Source organism: Dama dama, chromosome 4 (assembly GCF_033118175.1).
Source record: "Dama dama isolate Ldn47 chromosome 4, ASM3311817v1, whole genome shotgun sequence".
Taxonomy (NCBI): domain Eukaryota; kingdom Metazoa; phylum Chordata; class Mammalia; order Artiodactyla; family Cervidae; genus Dama; species Dama dama.
This window is the reverse complement of record NC_083684.1, coordinates 44438547-44454386: the sequence shown is the minus strand read 5'-3', so window position 1 is coordinate 44454386 and position 15840 is coordinate 44438547. Positions and strand designations below refer to the sequence as shown.

The 15840-nt window shown below is 46.4% G+C and overlaps 1 protein-coding gene across 2 annotated transcripts; it reads left to right on the top strand.

Annotated features, from left to right (window-relative positions):
• Positions 1-357: 357 nt before the first annotated feature.
• Positions 358-15234, top strand: MARVELD3 (MARVEL domain containing 3). Of its 2 annotated transcripts, none has more exons than XM_061138889.1 (3): positions 358-829; positions 3352-3479; positions 13176-15234. In XM_061138889.1, the coding sequence occupies exons 1-3, from the start codon at positions 444-446 to the stop codon at positions 13811-13813; spliced, it is 1152 nt and encodes a 383-aa protein (XP_060994872.1). In that variant the 5' UTR covers positions 358-443; the 3' UTR covers positions 13814-15234. The 2 variants fall into 2 exon arrangements, with proteins under 2 accessions (XP_060994872.1, XP_060994873.1); XM_061138890.1 differs by lacking the exon at positions 13176-15234 and adding an exon at positions 8671-13068 and having other exon boundaries at positions 359-829.
• Positions 15235-15840: the final 606 nt, after the last annotated feature.

Here is a 15840-nt window from a genome sequence, read left to right as displayed (position 1 = left end):
CGGAAGGGGGAGGAAGAGGACAACCGCTGGGTGGCTGGCTGAGTGGCTGAGGGAGAAAGCAGATGGGAACACTCTGGGAAAGCAAACCCAAGGTGCTAAATTGAGCACAGTCCCCCTGGCCGCCATCTTGAGGGGTCACGGTGCAGATACCTAAGGGCTGACGAGGTACGGTGGGTAGGCGGTAGTCGTGTCCTCAGTGTGTAAGGCTGCACGACGCTCTAGGCTCGCACCCAATCTGGGCTCACGCGCGCCCAGATCCCGGGCCGCGCTCACCTGCTCCCCCTGCCGGCGCGGGTCCTCAGGTGAATGCTCTCCTGGGCCGCAGCGGGATTAGTGCGCGTGCGCGCAGGTGAGCGTCCCGCCCCCAGGCTTGGCCACCTGCCGTCGAAACTTGTGGATTGTTGCCCTCGGGTCGTTCCGGGGCGGGGACGCGAAACCGAGCCATGGAACCGACGTCGGGGACTCGCGAGTCCCGGGCCCGGCCGAGAGAACGGGACCCAGACCGGCATCCCCGCCCGGAACGAGACGGCCACCCCGAGAGACAGCGGGACAGAGCCGGGGACCGGCATAGGGAGAGAAACGGGGGCGGGCGGAGGGACGGGGACCGGGACAGGGAGAGGAACCGGGAACCTCGCCAGGACAGGCCCAGGGCCGGGGACCATCGCGGCGGCGAACAAAGAGTTTGGGAAAACTCCCGTCAGAGTCGGACGCGGGACGGACCCCGGCGACCGACCTGGGACGCGGCCCCGCCCCCCTGGCCCGCGACGAGGGAAACCCCGGAGCCGCCGCCCCTGCGGAAGGAGGGCCTCGGACGCCGAGGACCAGAAAGGTGAGGTGGGGCGGCGGGGGCCCTCGATCTCGGCCCTGAGGAAGCCTGGGGCTGAGGCCCGCCTGCGGTCCCGACTACTTGTCCTAGGAAGCGGGTTTAGAGAAAGTGCCATTCTTCCCTTTTGAGCTTTTAGAGGTGACCTAAGGAGGGAAGGAAGACCTTACAGTGCCCACCACCACATGCTTTCCCCTCCCCCGCACACACACTTCTTGACCTGAACCCGGTTAACAAAGCAGAGACCCACTACCCCTGTCCACTCCTCCCCGCCACTCCCCGTTGAAAGTGACAGGGCCGGGGTTCCAGGTAGAGAAGACGAAAGGACTGCAGGACCAGAAAGGGAAGGAGTAGGAAGGAGATTGAGTGGGTGGGGTGAATCTGAGGCTCCTCCCTGATACAACCTCCCCACCCCCTCCCCAGCACACATACCCACACCCATGTGGTCACAGGACTGCCCCCTTGAGGCTTCAGACCCTTGTCCTGTTTTCCAAAACCAGCCCTCCCGGAAGTCCCGTTCCCCGGAGGTCCAGGCCTAATAAAGTCAGCCCAGTGAAAAGTTAATACATTAATGTGTAACCCCTTCCAGGGCTATATGCATTTCAAAACCAGACAGCTGGGAGAAGCTAGACTTTTAGCCAAAGAACTGAATGAACCTAAAACTCTGCACAGAAGGGCAGAGATTTCCCCCATCTTTGTCAGTGAGGTCCTTCTGGTCAGCTTCATTCAAATCCCATGGTTGGCTCAGACCTCACCCTCCTGAATGAACACATTTTGCCATCCCTGTCTTTAGAACTGAGTTCCCACAAGGCCTGTGGAGTGACAGCATCATGATGTTTTAGAAGACTTGGTGAGCTGGGAGAAAGGGTAAGGATGGAAGGAAGGAAGGAGAGGCAGTATTCCCAGGCCCCACTCTTTCTCTAGGGAAGTGGTCCTTTTCCCATTGCATGTTCTATCTAACTCCACAAAAATTACTGAATGCCCAGATTAGATGCCAGGAGACAGGCAGGTACTAGAGTGATGATTACCTTCTGGCTTTTGCCCTCATTCCTAGGAGGAGTCCAGACTCCTGTCTGCTGTGGGACTTGGAGGATTTAGCCCAGTCTCTCTCCCTGTTGTGTCCACAAAGCGGGAAAGCTACTATCCTGAGTTTATGTTAAATTATCTAGAACTAACTAGCCAAGGTGTAACAAAGGGAGTGCCCAGTTACAGTCACAGGCACTGGCCATTGTTTCCCTACCTAAAGCCACACTGCGTTGTAACTGCCTGACCTAGGAGAAGCCACAACTTCTTTTTTAGATTTCCTTTTAAAATGGTGTCCTGGGCTCCCTGACCACCACAACCACCACTACCCCTACTAGCCCCAAAGCTAGTGAAGGGAATACTTTTGCTTCTTTTGTTCACAGATAGTTGGTGGTTTAAAATCAAAAGACATTTATTTGACTCTCCTCCACATAACAAGCATGTATTTAATGGATGGGAGGCAGGGTCAGGGACTACAGAGGTCTACTCTGGATGTCCATAGAACACTGATAAGTAAACAGGCCAATTTGCAGCACATTTGAAATATGCTGCTCCAGGGGAAACCGATTCAGAGAGAACTGAGTTGGGGCCCCGATTGGGCTCTGGAATGTTTGCCGGAGGAGACAGACTCAAAGCTGAGTTCTGGAGAAGAAGCTCCAGGCTGTCTCTCATGGTGACCTAGAGGCATGGGAATGCAGATCATCTGTTGGGGCAGGGAGAGGGGCAGTTCACTATGGCTGGGTCTGTAAAAGTGAGATTGTGAGTGGAGAGTGATGAACAAGGGCCCTCCTGCACTGTGCTTGAAGTTTGGACTTTATGGATTTTGAACCCAAAAGGTACATGATGAGATCTGTGTTCTATAAGAATCCCTGGAACCCAGGCAGTAGAATGCAGCCCCCACCATTCACCACAGAATCTTGGACAAAAGCCCAGGGTATGCTGGATAAAGTGATGGGGAAGGCTGGGAGTGGGGCATGAGGAGAAGGAGCAGAATAGAATATGCCAGGGCTGTCAGAAGAAGAGGGAGAGCAATGATGTCCAAAATTGTCTGTACCACCAGAGCCTAGAAAATTACTGCTGATTCACCTGTTTCCAAAGTAACAAGGGAAGGAAGAGAATACCAGTCTGGACATCAGTCTTGTGAATGCAAACTAGTTTTGAAGAGAGCTCATCCTCAATGAACTGAAAAGCTCCCCCAAGTGGTTCCCAGCTACCTGTTCAATAGCCACCCTCCCCGCTTCCCCAGCAGGCCAACAAGCCAGCATGAGAGGTAGGGCTCAGAATTACTAGGATAAGTGACGTACTTAGTGGAATTGGGCCAAGTGTTTGAACACCCTGTAAAGCCACTAAGCCAAAAAATTCTCTGGAGTATGAAAACTGTGGCAGATTTTCTGTTCTGTGCATTCTTTAACCTCTGGGCCCAGCATGAGGTGTTCAGAATTCTAATACTGAACAAGCTATTGAATTTGAAGCCTGCTAATGGCCATGTATGTGTTTGGTTATAGTGAACCCACTTCAGGGAGATACTCACCCTCGAACCCCCAGCCTGGACTACAGGAAGCGGTATATTACCAGTCAGAGGCTGAAGGGCTCCTGGAATGCCACAAGTGCAGATACCTGTGCACTGGGAGAGGTGAGCCATTTTGAAGGCAGACCATTTACTTACCTTTGCTGGTGGTCCTGGAAGGGGTCCAAGCTGGTGGGGTAAAAATTCAAGCAGGCTTCCCTTTTGGTTTCCTAGCATTTTTGTTTTCATACCCACATGAGGATCACATTTTCTAAAAAAACAAAAAACAGGTGGCCAGGTTTCCCATGTTTCTTCTCGGACATGCCTAGGGGTGGTGAGGCAGCTATGCCTGCAGTGTTCAGGCTGCAGATGGACCTCCAGGCAGAGCCAGCTCTGAGCTATCAGGTGTCAGAGTGGGGCTCATCAGGCAAGGTGGTCAGAACTAGAGAGGGAAGATGACCTGGAGATGGCAGACAGGTTGAGCTCATGCCACAGGACAGGAGATCTGATGCCCAAACATGCCATCATGGCTTTTAAATGTTGTTGACTGAAACCCACAGTAAGAAATACACATACATCATGAACCAACTTCTGTCCTGTTCTGTGTCATTAAAAACAAAAAGCCACACTTAAGGGGCTTCCCTGGTGGTCCACTGGCTAAGACTTCTAGTCCCAGTACAAGGGACCTGGGTTCGAACCCTCGTCAGGAAACTAGATCCCATATGCTGCAACTAAGAGTTTGCATGCTGCAACAAAGATTGAAGTTCCTGCGTGCCGCAACTAAGACCCGGCACAGTCAAATAAATAAAGGTAAAATAAAATTAAATATTAAAAAAAAAATACTTCTTAGGATCCACAGTTTGAAGAACTGTGATTTTAAATAATATTATGTGTCAGCTCCAAATGTGGTTTTCCAGAGTTCCCATCCTAGCACCAGGCCTGGCCTTGCCAACAATGAAGAAAATCAGGTTTGTCAGGGTGAGTCCTTATGGCTCACATGATTTGGTGAGAAACTTACCTCAGCTGCCTATGACTAAGAGGGGAAAACTTCTCAACCGGAGGGGGAGAAATCATGAAATTTATACCTGAAAGTGTCCCTTAGAATGATTACAGTGAAATATGTTGTTATAGGATTACGTAGAACTCTTACTGAAGAGCTCTAGGTAATCTGGGTACAAGAATCCTCACTCTAGTTTACATATGGTGGCACACCCCATTGCTTTTAATTATCTCAACAACTCCTGAGGCTCAGAGAGGTACAGTAAGTTATACAAAGTCACACAGCTGCGAAGTGGAAGAACTAGAATTGAAACTTAGAGCTAACGCTAAGGCCTGATATGGTTTATGTGCTTGACCTTCTTTTCTTGATGAGATATAAACAGTAGGAACAAGCCAGAGGCTGTTTAACAGGTTTTTCTCTAGAGGTATTCTTCTTCGGTGATTGATTTACCACGAGAGAGGAGAGGGCCGAGCTTGAGGCCCCTGATTTAGCTTTGATTGCTTCCAGTTACTTGGCTTTGGGCCTAGAGGTTGGGTTTCTGAGTCAAGATAGTGAAAGGATGGCTCAGCAGTCAGAAGCTAACAAGTGAGGGCTCATAAAGATCTCTGGACACACAGAGACCCGTATATAAACAGTGTTGTATTGTTTTGAGAGCAGCAGTCATTGAACACCAGGAACTTGTCTCAGCAGGAAAGGCACACCTGTGTAAAGGTCACCTGAAGAATTTCAGCCTTGTCTTAGATCTTCTGTGACTTCTTTTCCTTGTTGGTGAAATCACGTCCTCCTCCTCCAGCAAACGGGCAAAGAGGGGAGGCAGCTATGGCTCTGACTTCTTAAGGAGACCCTGCAGTTTGGGCTGAATCACCCTTAGGAAATTCAGTGGAAGACTTACAAAAAGAGATAAGCCCTGAATCCACGGTTTGGGGCAAGACTCCTCAGCTACCAAAATCTTTAAAGGCTGAGGATAAAGATCAGCTAATAAGCAAGTACAAATGTTACATGTTTATATGAGATCACTAGGAATCCTGTGTGTGTATAGGTTGTGCTATGGGTTTATTATTTGGAGGGATGGTGAGGAGTTACAGGTTCCCTGGGAAGGAGATACATCGCCTGCTCTTCTCCTGGCTCCCTCTGATTTGCATTTGGGGCAGCTTCTCCTTTCCCTTTTTGTCCTTTTCCTCTTCCTTTAGACCTTTGTTGCTCAAATCATAATGGAAAAGATCATAAGAGGAGAATTAGGCCAGTGTAACAAGGAAAGTGTGTGTGGTTTTTTAAAAAGTAATGTTTGCATTTACCTTGCAACCTTACTTGCAAACCATCCTTAAAAATTTAGTTTCTCTCTCCATACGTTATAATCTCTATAGTCAGTGGTGTTATCTGTCATTCAGAGCCTAGAGGTTTAGTTCTGAGATGGCTTCTCACTGCCTATGGCATTGACTTGTGACCATGCTGAAAAGGCTCAGGGGGACAATTGTGGAGATTTTGCCCCTTAACTTGCATTCTCAATACCCCAGTACCCTTGCATTCTCAGTATCCTTACCCAGTGCTTATGGGACTGAGCCTATGTCAAGATTTCAAACCATGGCTGACTTTAAGAGTGTTAACTCATTAACAGGTCTGAAATATTCAGCCAGAATCAGAGGAATGAATGACCTGAAATGCATAACTGCTTCTTAAGAGAAAGGTGCTGACTCAGTGAACCAGATCCTTTAAGGGGCGAGTAAAGCCTAGAGACGCTCTGGGCTTTTATTTTTAAAAACGTGCTACCAGACATCTCCCCCATCCCTGGTGATTGTTTTCTGGTTCTATTTAAAGCTACAACAGGAATAAGGAGTTTGTAGAGGCTCTGTCCTTTCCAAACTCTGCTAGGAAATACATAGCATATATCTGCTCCCATATAGCAAAACACTGGGAAAAGCCTAAATATCCTTTACATTGAAATTATTTAAATTCATTGTGGCATCCTATAATCCTTTAAAAATATAAATAGATTTATATTTGCTATGGTAGAAAAACTGTTCACACCATATTAAGTGAAAAAATGGGTTATATAATAGTAGAGAGAGGAGAACCCTGTTCTTACTTAAAAACAAATAAACAGCAAAAATTATGCACATGTAGCAGAAAAGTCCAAAAGAAAGAAAAATGGTAACAGTGGCTTCTCCAGTTTTATTGATTGGACTTTAGATCATTTTTATATTATAGGTTTGTTTCATCTAGATTTTCTTTTTTTTTTTTTTACTATCTGTGTTACTTTTATAATTAAATAAAACAGTAATGCCATTTGCATTTTGGAGGGGGAATGGCAGAGTGTAAAAATAATACTTGAGAGAGGTTGGTTTCAATTAGTGAACTTGCAAGTGTAACACACCTTCATGCTTAGACCACCTGGTGGTTGCTGTTTAGCTGACTCTTTGGGACCCCATGGACTATAGGCCGGCAGGCTCCTCTGTCCATGGGATTTTCCAGGCAAGAATATTGGAGTGGGTTGCCATGTCCTTCTCCAGGGAATCTTCCCAACTTCCAGGGGTTGAACTCGTGTCTCCTGCGTTCGCAGGCAGATTCTTTACCACTGAGCCACCAGGGAAACCCTAGACCAACTGGACCCAGGCCCAAAATCTGGTTCTGTAAAAGCCAGGGAGATGCAACAGCCTGATCCTACAGTCAGCTGACCCACTAGAACCGTGCCAGCACATACAACTCCCAGATTTGTATTATGAAGAGAAAAAGAAGCCAAACACAAAAGAGCACATAACTGTGTGATTCCATCTGCATGAAATGTGAGAAAGACAAACCTAGTTTCTAATGGCAGAGAGCAGATCGGTGGTGGCCTGAGGAGGAGGGTGAGCGGTTGACCCCAAAGGGTTTTAGAGAACTTTCTGGGAGGATGAAAACAGTCTATATCTTGATTATGATTACATAATCACATTTGTAATACTCTTGTATTTTGTATCTTTGCATTCACATTTGTCATACTCTTACCAAGCTGTGTGCTTAATGCAGGTCATTTTGTTGTGGATAAGGCATATCACAATAAAACTGACTTTAAGGAAAGCAGCCAGCTTTGGTAGAAAGCTGGGGCTCTTTGATTGTCCAGGATAATGCAGCCAAGGATCCTGAAAAAATCCAGCTCTGGGAAAGTATCACAGCCCAGATTTGCTCTGTGAAAGTGAAAGTGCTAGTGGCTCAGTCGTGTCTGACTCTTTGCGATGCCATGGACTGTAGCCCACCAGGCTCCTCTGTCCATGGGATTCTCCAGGCAAGAATACTGGAGTGGGTTGCCATGCCCTCCTCCAGGGGATCTTCCCAACTCAGGGATCAAACCCAGGTCTCCTGAATTGCAGGCAGATTCTTTACCATCTGAGCCACTACTTCTTGAGTTAAAGTCTAAGAACAGTAAATTATGTTTTACTGTTTAATTATATTTAATTCAGTAATTAATTAACTTAATCTTTCCTATCTCTGGTACTTGTGAACCATGATTAATATTTTGATGGATAACTTCCATGCTTTTTTCTGACTTCATTATAATTTTTAAGCACTATGTTACAATCTTTTTCAAACTTGGAGAAGTTTCCTCTTCCAAACTGAAAGAAAATGAAAGTTGCTCAGTTGTGTCCAACTCTTTGCAACCTCATGGACTATACAGTCCGTGGAATTCTCCAGGCCAGAATACTAGAGTGGGTAGCCTTTGCCTTCTCCAGGGGATCTTCCCAACCCAGGGATCGAATACCCAGGTCTCCCGCATTGCAGGTGTATTCTTTACCAGCTAAGCACAAGGGAAGCCCAAAAATACTGGAGTGGGTAGCCTATCCCTTCTCCAGTGGATCTTCCTAACCCAGGAATGAAACTGAGATCTGCTGCATTGCAGGTAGATTCTTTACCAGCTGAGCCATAAGGGAAGCAAACTGAAGATGGCCACAAAGCATCTAAAGAGGACGCAACTATTGTTTCAGTCTTTGGGACAGGGCAGGGCTAGGGCAAAGAATCTTCTTGCCTTCCATAAACAACACCTTTCTTCCTGCTCCCTGGCCTGACTTCGTCCCTCATCGTCCTGCAGCCACCTGGACCGGCTGCTCTGCTGTTTTTAGAGTTATCCTTTTCAGTCCAAAGTATCTCTGACATCATTTCTGGAGGCCATGATTCCCTGCTGCCATCTAGTGCTAATCCTGCAGCTTTGGCTGCTCAGGCCTTCCCAGGGCAAGAAGAAAGAGCTGGCTGTGGCATGAGCTGCCACGGGGAAGATAAGCCTTTAGGTGGAAGTCTTCAAGTGTAAAACAGCATCTCTCAAAATGGTAACACGCCCTTCTTTTGCAGCCTGCTGCCAAATGCTGGAGGTTCTCCTGAACTTGCTGATCCTGGCCTGCAGCTCTGTGTCTTACAATTCCACGGGGGGCTACACGGGCATCACCAGCCTGGGGGGCATTTACTACTACCAGTATGGAGGGGCTTACAGTGGTTTCAGTGGTGCTGATGGGGAGAAAGCGCAGCAGTTGGACATTCAGTTCTACCAGCTAAAGCTGCCCACGGTCACTGTGGCGATGGCCTGCAGCGGAGCCTTCATGGCCTTCTGCTGCCTCCTCCTCACCCTGGGCGTTCTGCGGGTGCCGTGGCACTGCCCCCCATTGCTGGTGATTGAAGGTGTGCTGCACGTGCTCATTGCCGGGGCATACATCCCGGCCTTGTACTTCTATTTCCACAACCTCTCGGCTGCCTACGCCTCTCCCGTGTGCAAGGAGAGGGAGGCGCTGTACCAGAGCAAAGGATACAGTGGCTTCAGCTGCAGTTTCCATGGGGGAGACATTGGTGCTGGAATCTTTGCTGCCCTGGGCATTGGGGTCTTTGCAGTGGGGGCCGTGCTGGCCATCAGGGGTTACCAAAAGGTCAGGAAGCTGAAGGAGAAGCCTGCAAAAATGTTGGAGTTTTAGGCCTTTTAAAACATTCCACCAAACTTGAGTGATGGAAGTTACTGTGAACTACCGTCTTTCTGGAATGCTTTGTTGTAGAATTTGCCAGCCCTCAGGAGGTAAACAGTCCAGCTTTGGTTTGCTGGGCCGAATTCCAGGGTACTTGGAACAGCACCACCAGATGTAATAAACCCTGGTTCTGGAGCCCTCTGTTGGTGAGGGACTGACCAAAATGACTTTAAAAAAAAAAAATGAAAATAAAACAATAAAAACACACCAAAACCAGAGCCCAGGAGCCACAAGGAAAAGGCATGTGCTTTGGCAAAATGCACTCTTGATTGAATAAAGGGAGATAACCAAGGGAACCTTATCCTCAGTGTGCATGAAAAGCCACATAGACATGAAAAAAACATTTCAGCCTTAAGTCCTCTAAACACAGCTGTCTCAAGCAGATTAGCCTCACATTTTTTCCTCACTGAACTCTAGGTTCTTCACTTCCTTAATGCTTTGGGTGAGGGCGGGTGGGGATGCTGGGGAGACCACTTCTGTGAGATTTAAGTTGGAGGAGACATGGGTTGAGGAAAGAGGAATCAGATTATTTCACTGGGTTGCAAAAGAGGTTTTCTAACAAGCCCCCTTACAATGGCCTTGAAAGCTCAATACGTTTTTTGTACCTCTTGTAAATGTACCACTGTACAACAGATTCAACTCAACAACCAGAATTCAGGATCCATCCAGAATCAAAGAATGTAAAATCTTTCCCAGCAGAAGAATGCTACTTTTGGCCAGACAACCTTGTGGGTTCTTAATGCATGTTAAATTAGGACTTATGGCCCATTATAATACATTCTTGGTACAAGTGAATATGTTCTTTGCTTTATGTAACACCAATAAAAATCCAAAGAAAAATTTTTGATTTGGAGGTGATGGTTCTCTTTACATTTATAATATTATTTCCTTACTTGGCACATTTAAAAGGTGAGTTCCATTTGGGTTTACAAAAGGAAATACATATATTTGCTTGGATATGATTAGAAAACTTCTTGAAGAATATATAAGAAAGTATTAACAGAGGAGTTTTAATTTGATTAGCCACAAAAGCAGCCTCACCCAAAAAAGATGTTATTTTACAACGAAAATCTGTTTGCTTCAGTTTTCATTTTCCTCTACAGCTTATCCCTAACTGCTAGCTCTAGTGGTAGTTGTGGTTTAGTTGCTAAATCCTGTCCAACTCATGGCTACTCCATGGACTGTAGCCCACCAGGCTCCTAGTAGGCCACTCTTTTCTTTTCTCCTGATGTCTGTGTATCTTTCTGCATTAACCGCATGCTTGGAAATACTTGAACCTGTTCATTGTTTTCAGCAAAGCCAGGCAGGTCTGGCTGGTGCTCTGAGTGATACCCAGTGGCCATATTTCTTCATCATTGGACCCGGCAACAGACCGTTAATTCCTCTTGCTTGTTGCAGTCAATGGAGTGGTTGACAAGATCTAGATATGTTCCATTCCAGGCTGGCAGATATGTGCTCCGTGTATTATAACTCTGCTGTTTTGGCAGAATCTGTCCCGGAAGGAGAGGTTCAGGCTGCCCCCATCTTGTATCAGCACAGCATTCCTGCTTCCCTTCAGAGGGTGAGAGGTTAATTGCATGCAGAAGGGAAACCAAGGCAGAGAAAGGTATGATTAGGGGAGGTAGCTACTCCCCGTGAATTAGAATGATCTCTCGGTCAATTCGCTGTAGGGAGAGAGTAGCCAGTAGTTTATGGTGCCTGGGATAGGAGTATGCAGTTCTGGTCTGATGTTATTGTCAGATTTAAATTAGAGGAATGTAGCTTCTCAATCTCAGAGTCCTTAATTATTGCTACTTCTGTCCTGTGGACCTCCTTGGAATTTGTGTGGGCCCAGCAGGAGATGGAATCAGCAAGCCCAGTCGCTGTTGCCTAAGTACTTTAGACACACTGGTCTTTAGCTCCTCAGTTTGTAAACATTGTGGTACCCCTTTGTGTACTAGAGAGTTTTTCTGATTTCTGGGAATTCATGCTTTTCTTAAACTTGTCCCATTTCCTAAATCTCTTACTAATCCTCTTTCATTTTATAAATGTTACTAGGTAGCATCACCATCCAGTTGCATAACATTTTATGATTTTCCAGGTATTTTCACATACTTGGTTTCATCTGGGCCTCACCCCAGCCCTGTGGGATAAGACAGACAAAAGAAGGCATTACCTTCATTTATTTATCAGATGAGGTATCTGAGGTTTAGAGCCAATGACTTGGGCATGGTCACAAGGCAGCAAAGAGTGAGCCTGTGCTCCCGCTCTAAGTTCTTATGCTTTCCTCTCTGTTCTCATCCCTGACACCTGAGGGAACCACAGGAGACCTTCTCCCAGGAATATGCCTCCTGAGAGGCTGAGGTCCCCTTCAGGGAGAAATAAAGGGTGAAGGGTGACTCTGGACAAGATGACATTTATCTCCATTCACCTGCTGATGTCTCCTGCCTCATGGCATTTGGGGGTTCCTTAAACTTGTAAGAATCCCCCAGGTAACAGGCTGGGTATCCAGCATTAGGATCCTGGTTGAGTAGACTGGTCCACCCACAGGTAGGGTTGGAGGCCACATCACAGGCCCTGTCAGAGCTGATCTGAGAACATCTGTAGGAAGAGTCAATGAAAAAAGCACGATGCAGAGCAGTGTGTGTGGTGTGCTCCCTATGACACTAGCAGGGGAAGGGAGCGGTGAAATTCAGCCTTGACTATTTTTATTTGCATAAAGGAACACTGGAAAGTTGTATTAGAAAACACTGAAAGTGGTTGGGGGTAGAGAACAGGGTGCATAGTGACATGGGTGAATTTCTTTCAGTTTACAACCTTTTATGTCATTTCTATTATTTTAAAACCTTAAAATTTGAAATAATTATACATTCACGGAACACTGCTAATACAGCACTGTACTGCACTGCATGGCATGAGCTCGGTTTACCCCAATGGTGACTAGAGTACAGTATCACAACCAGGAAACTGCCAATCTTCAGAGCTTTTGTTTAGGATTGACCAGTTTTATATGTGCTCGAATCTGTGTGAGTGTAGGTCTCTGAGGTTTTATCGCACACGTAGATTCGTGTGAGCACCACCACAGTCAGTTGCAGAACTACCGCATCATCAGGCATCTCTCTGGCTCCCCGACTCACAGTCCCACCCCTCCCCTCCCCCACCCCCACTCATCCCTATCCTCCAACAACCATGAATCTGTTCTCATTTTGAGGCTGTTATATAAATGGAATCATACAGTACGTAACCTTTGGAGTCTGGCTTTTTCTTTTTTTCACTCATTATGAATCCCTTGAGATCCATCCGAGCTGTTCCAAGTATCAACTGCTCATTCCTTTTCACCTCTGAGTAGAGTTTCCCCTTGGGAGGGCTGTACCAGATTGTTTAACCGTTCGTCCTTTGGAGGGCATTTGGGTTTGCTGTGACATCCGTGTACATGTTTTTGTGTAGACCTAGGTTTTCATTTCTTTAGGATGAATGCTCAGGCGTACAGGTTGCAAAGTCACATGGTAAGTGTATGTGTAGTTTGCCAAAACCTTTTCCACAGTGGCATTTTGATTTTTTCAAACATGAGTACTAAAACAAAATAAAAAATGGGGACTTCCCTGGAGGTCCAGTGGTTAAGACTCCGTGCTTCCACTCCAGGAGGCATGGATTTGATCTCTAGTCAGGAAAGTTCCACATGCCACATGGTGTGGCCAAAAAGAAAGCCCCCCCTAGATGAACCAAACCCCCCCCCCCAAAACCAAGGATATTAATGTTGAGTCTGTGTCCTCACAATCAGCTCACCAATGTTATTTCTCTTGTCTGACCTAGGGAGCTTTCCTGGGTGAGTGATCAGTGTTAAATCCCCCATCTCTCTCCTCCTAGGTGTGATACAGATAGTGGAGGTGATACTGAATGGGATGGTTCTCATGTGTATCGTGGCCTCCTACTTTGTCCTGGCCGGATTCAGCGCCAGCTTTGCCAGCGGCGGCGGCTTTGGGAACAACTATTACTCACCATTTGAGGGCACCGAGCTGGAGCAGGTTCGGCAGCTGGACCAGCAGTACACAATCCTCCGGGCACCCCTGATATACGGCGGCGTGGCTGTTTCTCTGGGGCTTGGTGTCCTCACCTTGGGTGTTTTACTCCAAGGAGCCAAAAGTCTACACAAACTGCCAGGGAAGTGGCTCCTCCTGGAGGCCACCTTCAGCCTCCTGGCGGCAGTGGGCTACTGTGTGGGCATCGGCATTTACCTCCACGCAGCCTTGCAGATCAATACCACAGACACTTGCAGGACAAGAGAGAGGGTCTATGCCCGCAAGGGTCTCACCTGGATGAACTGCCAGCTGGCAGGCACTGATGGAGCGGCTGCCACCTTTGCTTGTCTTCTGGTGGTGATGTATGGCGCCAGCGTGGTGCTGGCCCTGCGGAGCTACCGAGAACAGAAGCAGTACAAGGACAGCCAGGAACAGCAGAGAAATTACAATGATGCACCAGAATATGTGTGGTCTGGAGTACTCTGAGATCCACTGGAACCTAAAGTTTCAACCCACCTTGTTTCTCTCAAAAAGATGGGTCCATTAAAATCGCACTTTACACATATGTGGTTTTCACATACTTGATTTCATAAATGCTCCCTCTGGAACCAATACAAAGCTAGATGATCATCTCATTTTTCTATCTGTGTCTTTGTTGGCTGAGAGCGTGCAAAAAATACCTCCACCTTTGCTACTAAGAGCAACATTGGGAAGTCTGCATATATGCTTATGGTTTGGCTCTCTTGCCAAATGGTAAGGTAATAATAATAGCTTAAATAATAGCCAGAGGAATTCTGAAAGATGAAAATAACACGTCAGGCAGTCACAGGCAGTAGAAATATCTTGCCTGTCTGAACTAAAGTCATTAAGAAAAACATGCCATTTCCCCCTGTATATGATCCCAGGGAAGTGATTTTAAAGCCTTTGTGTGGTTAGATTTCAAAGGAGTAATTCCATTCTGACTCTCTCCTAGAAGAAAACTCTCCTGCCCACTAGATACGATAGTGTGCCATGACCCCAAGAAGCATTCCTCCATTAGAGATGGGGGGCTGGATCCCTGATACCTGAAGGCAAGTGCTTTTAGCATGCATGGTCCTCCTCAGGATTCCTGCATTAGGGTTCAGAGAAGATGGTTTTTGCCAGCTTTCCAGGTTAGTTTCTTTTTAAAGTTATTTGATTGGAATTCACTTTCCTGGAAGATTTTATCATTTCCTAAAATACGAGGCCTCCAAACAGTGAGAAATAACTCATAACCCTCTTAAAACATGTTATTCAGCTGAATGCAAAGATAAAGCAGATGATTTTCCGGGAATATTCAGGTATATTGGAGGCATCTTTATTTCTGCATCCCTTCCAGTGCCCTACAGATTAGGCCTTCAAAGGTTAATTATAAATTCTTCATGATCCTGAATTGTTTCCATAATATAACAGTTCATTAACACAGAATCTCGAAAATAAAGTTCTTTTGATAATTTTAATAGCTGTTCTTATACATTACAACTAGTCTCAGATATTCAGTTCATGTGGGATGCAACTAGAAATATTATTATATATTTTCTAGTTGCCATCTTTTTTCAAAACTTACTTTCATGAGATTAAATAAATTCAAACTGAATTTTTAGTACATTTCTAAAAACAGAAATTTTGACATAAATCTCAGACTGTCTATATACAGTTAGTAAGAAATCAGCCAACATAAGCCTGTTTCAACGTATGCCAAAATGACAATGAAAACAACTGTCAGCATCATCTCCTCTGACATGGGTTGGACATTTTTACTCCTGCAGGTTTGCTAGCTCTTCTCCCTGGAATATACTGTCTTTCCTCTCACCTCTTAAATCCTTCCTACTCTTAATTCTTATAAAACCTATCCCAGGCAAAGGATCAAAACTAAATCTTGTACAGAGAACGGGGGGGGGGGGGGGGGGGGGGGCGGGGCGGGCGCAATTGTGGAATCTAGATGATACTTTTACAAAAATAAAGCTTGGAGAAGAACAATCAACTAGAAGTCCACGTTGTGACCTTAAAATACAAACACCTATGCCACAGAACAAAGCTTCCCCTCCACCATCTTAGCCCAAGACAGTTTTCACTGAGTGGCAAGACAGGTTTAACAGCAGCAAAAATCGAATGACCCATTTCCTACCCTAAACACCACCCGCCCCCAACCCGCCAAAACTTCCAAACTGAAGTGTGTCCTAAGTAGATCTTTGCCATGTCTGGGTCAGGGGCTTGGGAAAATGAGGACTTCCGCCTCTGTGACCCCCATATGGTGCCCAGACCCAGCTATACAGCACTGCTCCGATTCAGCTCCTCTCATCACTACAGTAACACTCCATCACATTCAAAATGCCTTAGCCAAACTTGCCTTACTACCACTTGTCAGATCAGTTGGTCAAGGTTTCTTATGTTTCACATATGAGACGAAGGCTCGGGAAGGCTTAAGTGGCTCACCCAGCAGTCGATGTTTCCTTGACACAACTGCTCAGTGCCAGGTCCAGTGCTGAGCTAAG

Bases quoted from the DNA above. Each gene is read 5' to 3' on its own strand.
- MARVELD3 (XM_061138889.1), top strand. From the start codon at position 444: ATGGAACCGACGTCGGGGACTCGCGAGTCCCGGGCCCGGCCGAGAGAA. The intron at 830-3,351 runs GTGAGGTGGGGC...GTTTGGTTATAG, and splicing joins GGACGCCGAGGACCAGAAAG to TGAACCCACTTCAGGGAGAT. The intron at 3,480-13,175 runs GTGAGCCATTTT...CTCTCCTCCTAG, and splicing joins ATACCTGTGCACTGGGAGAG to GTGTGATACAGATAGTGGAG.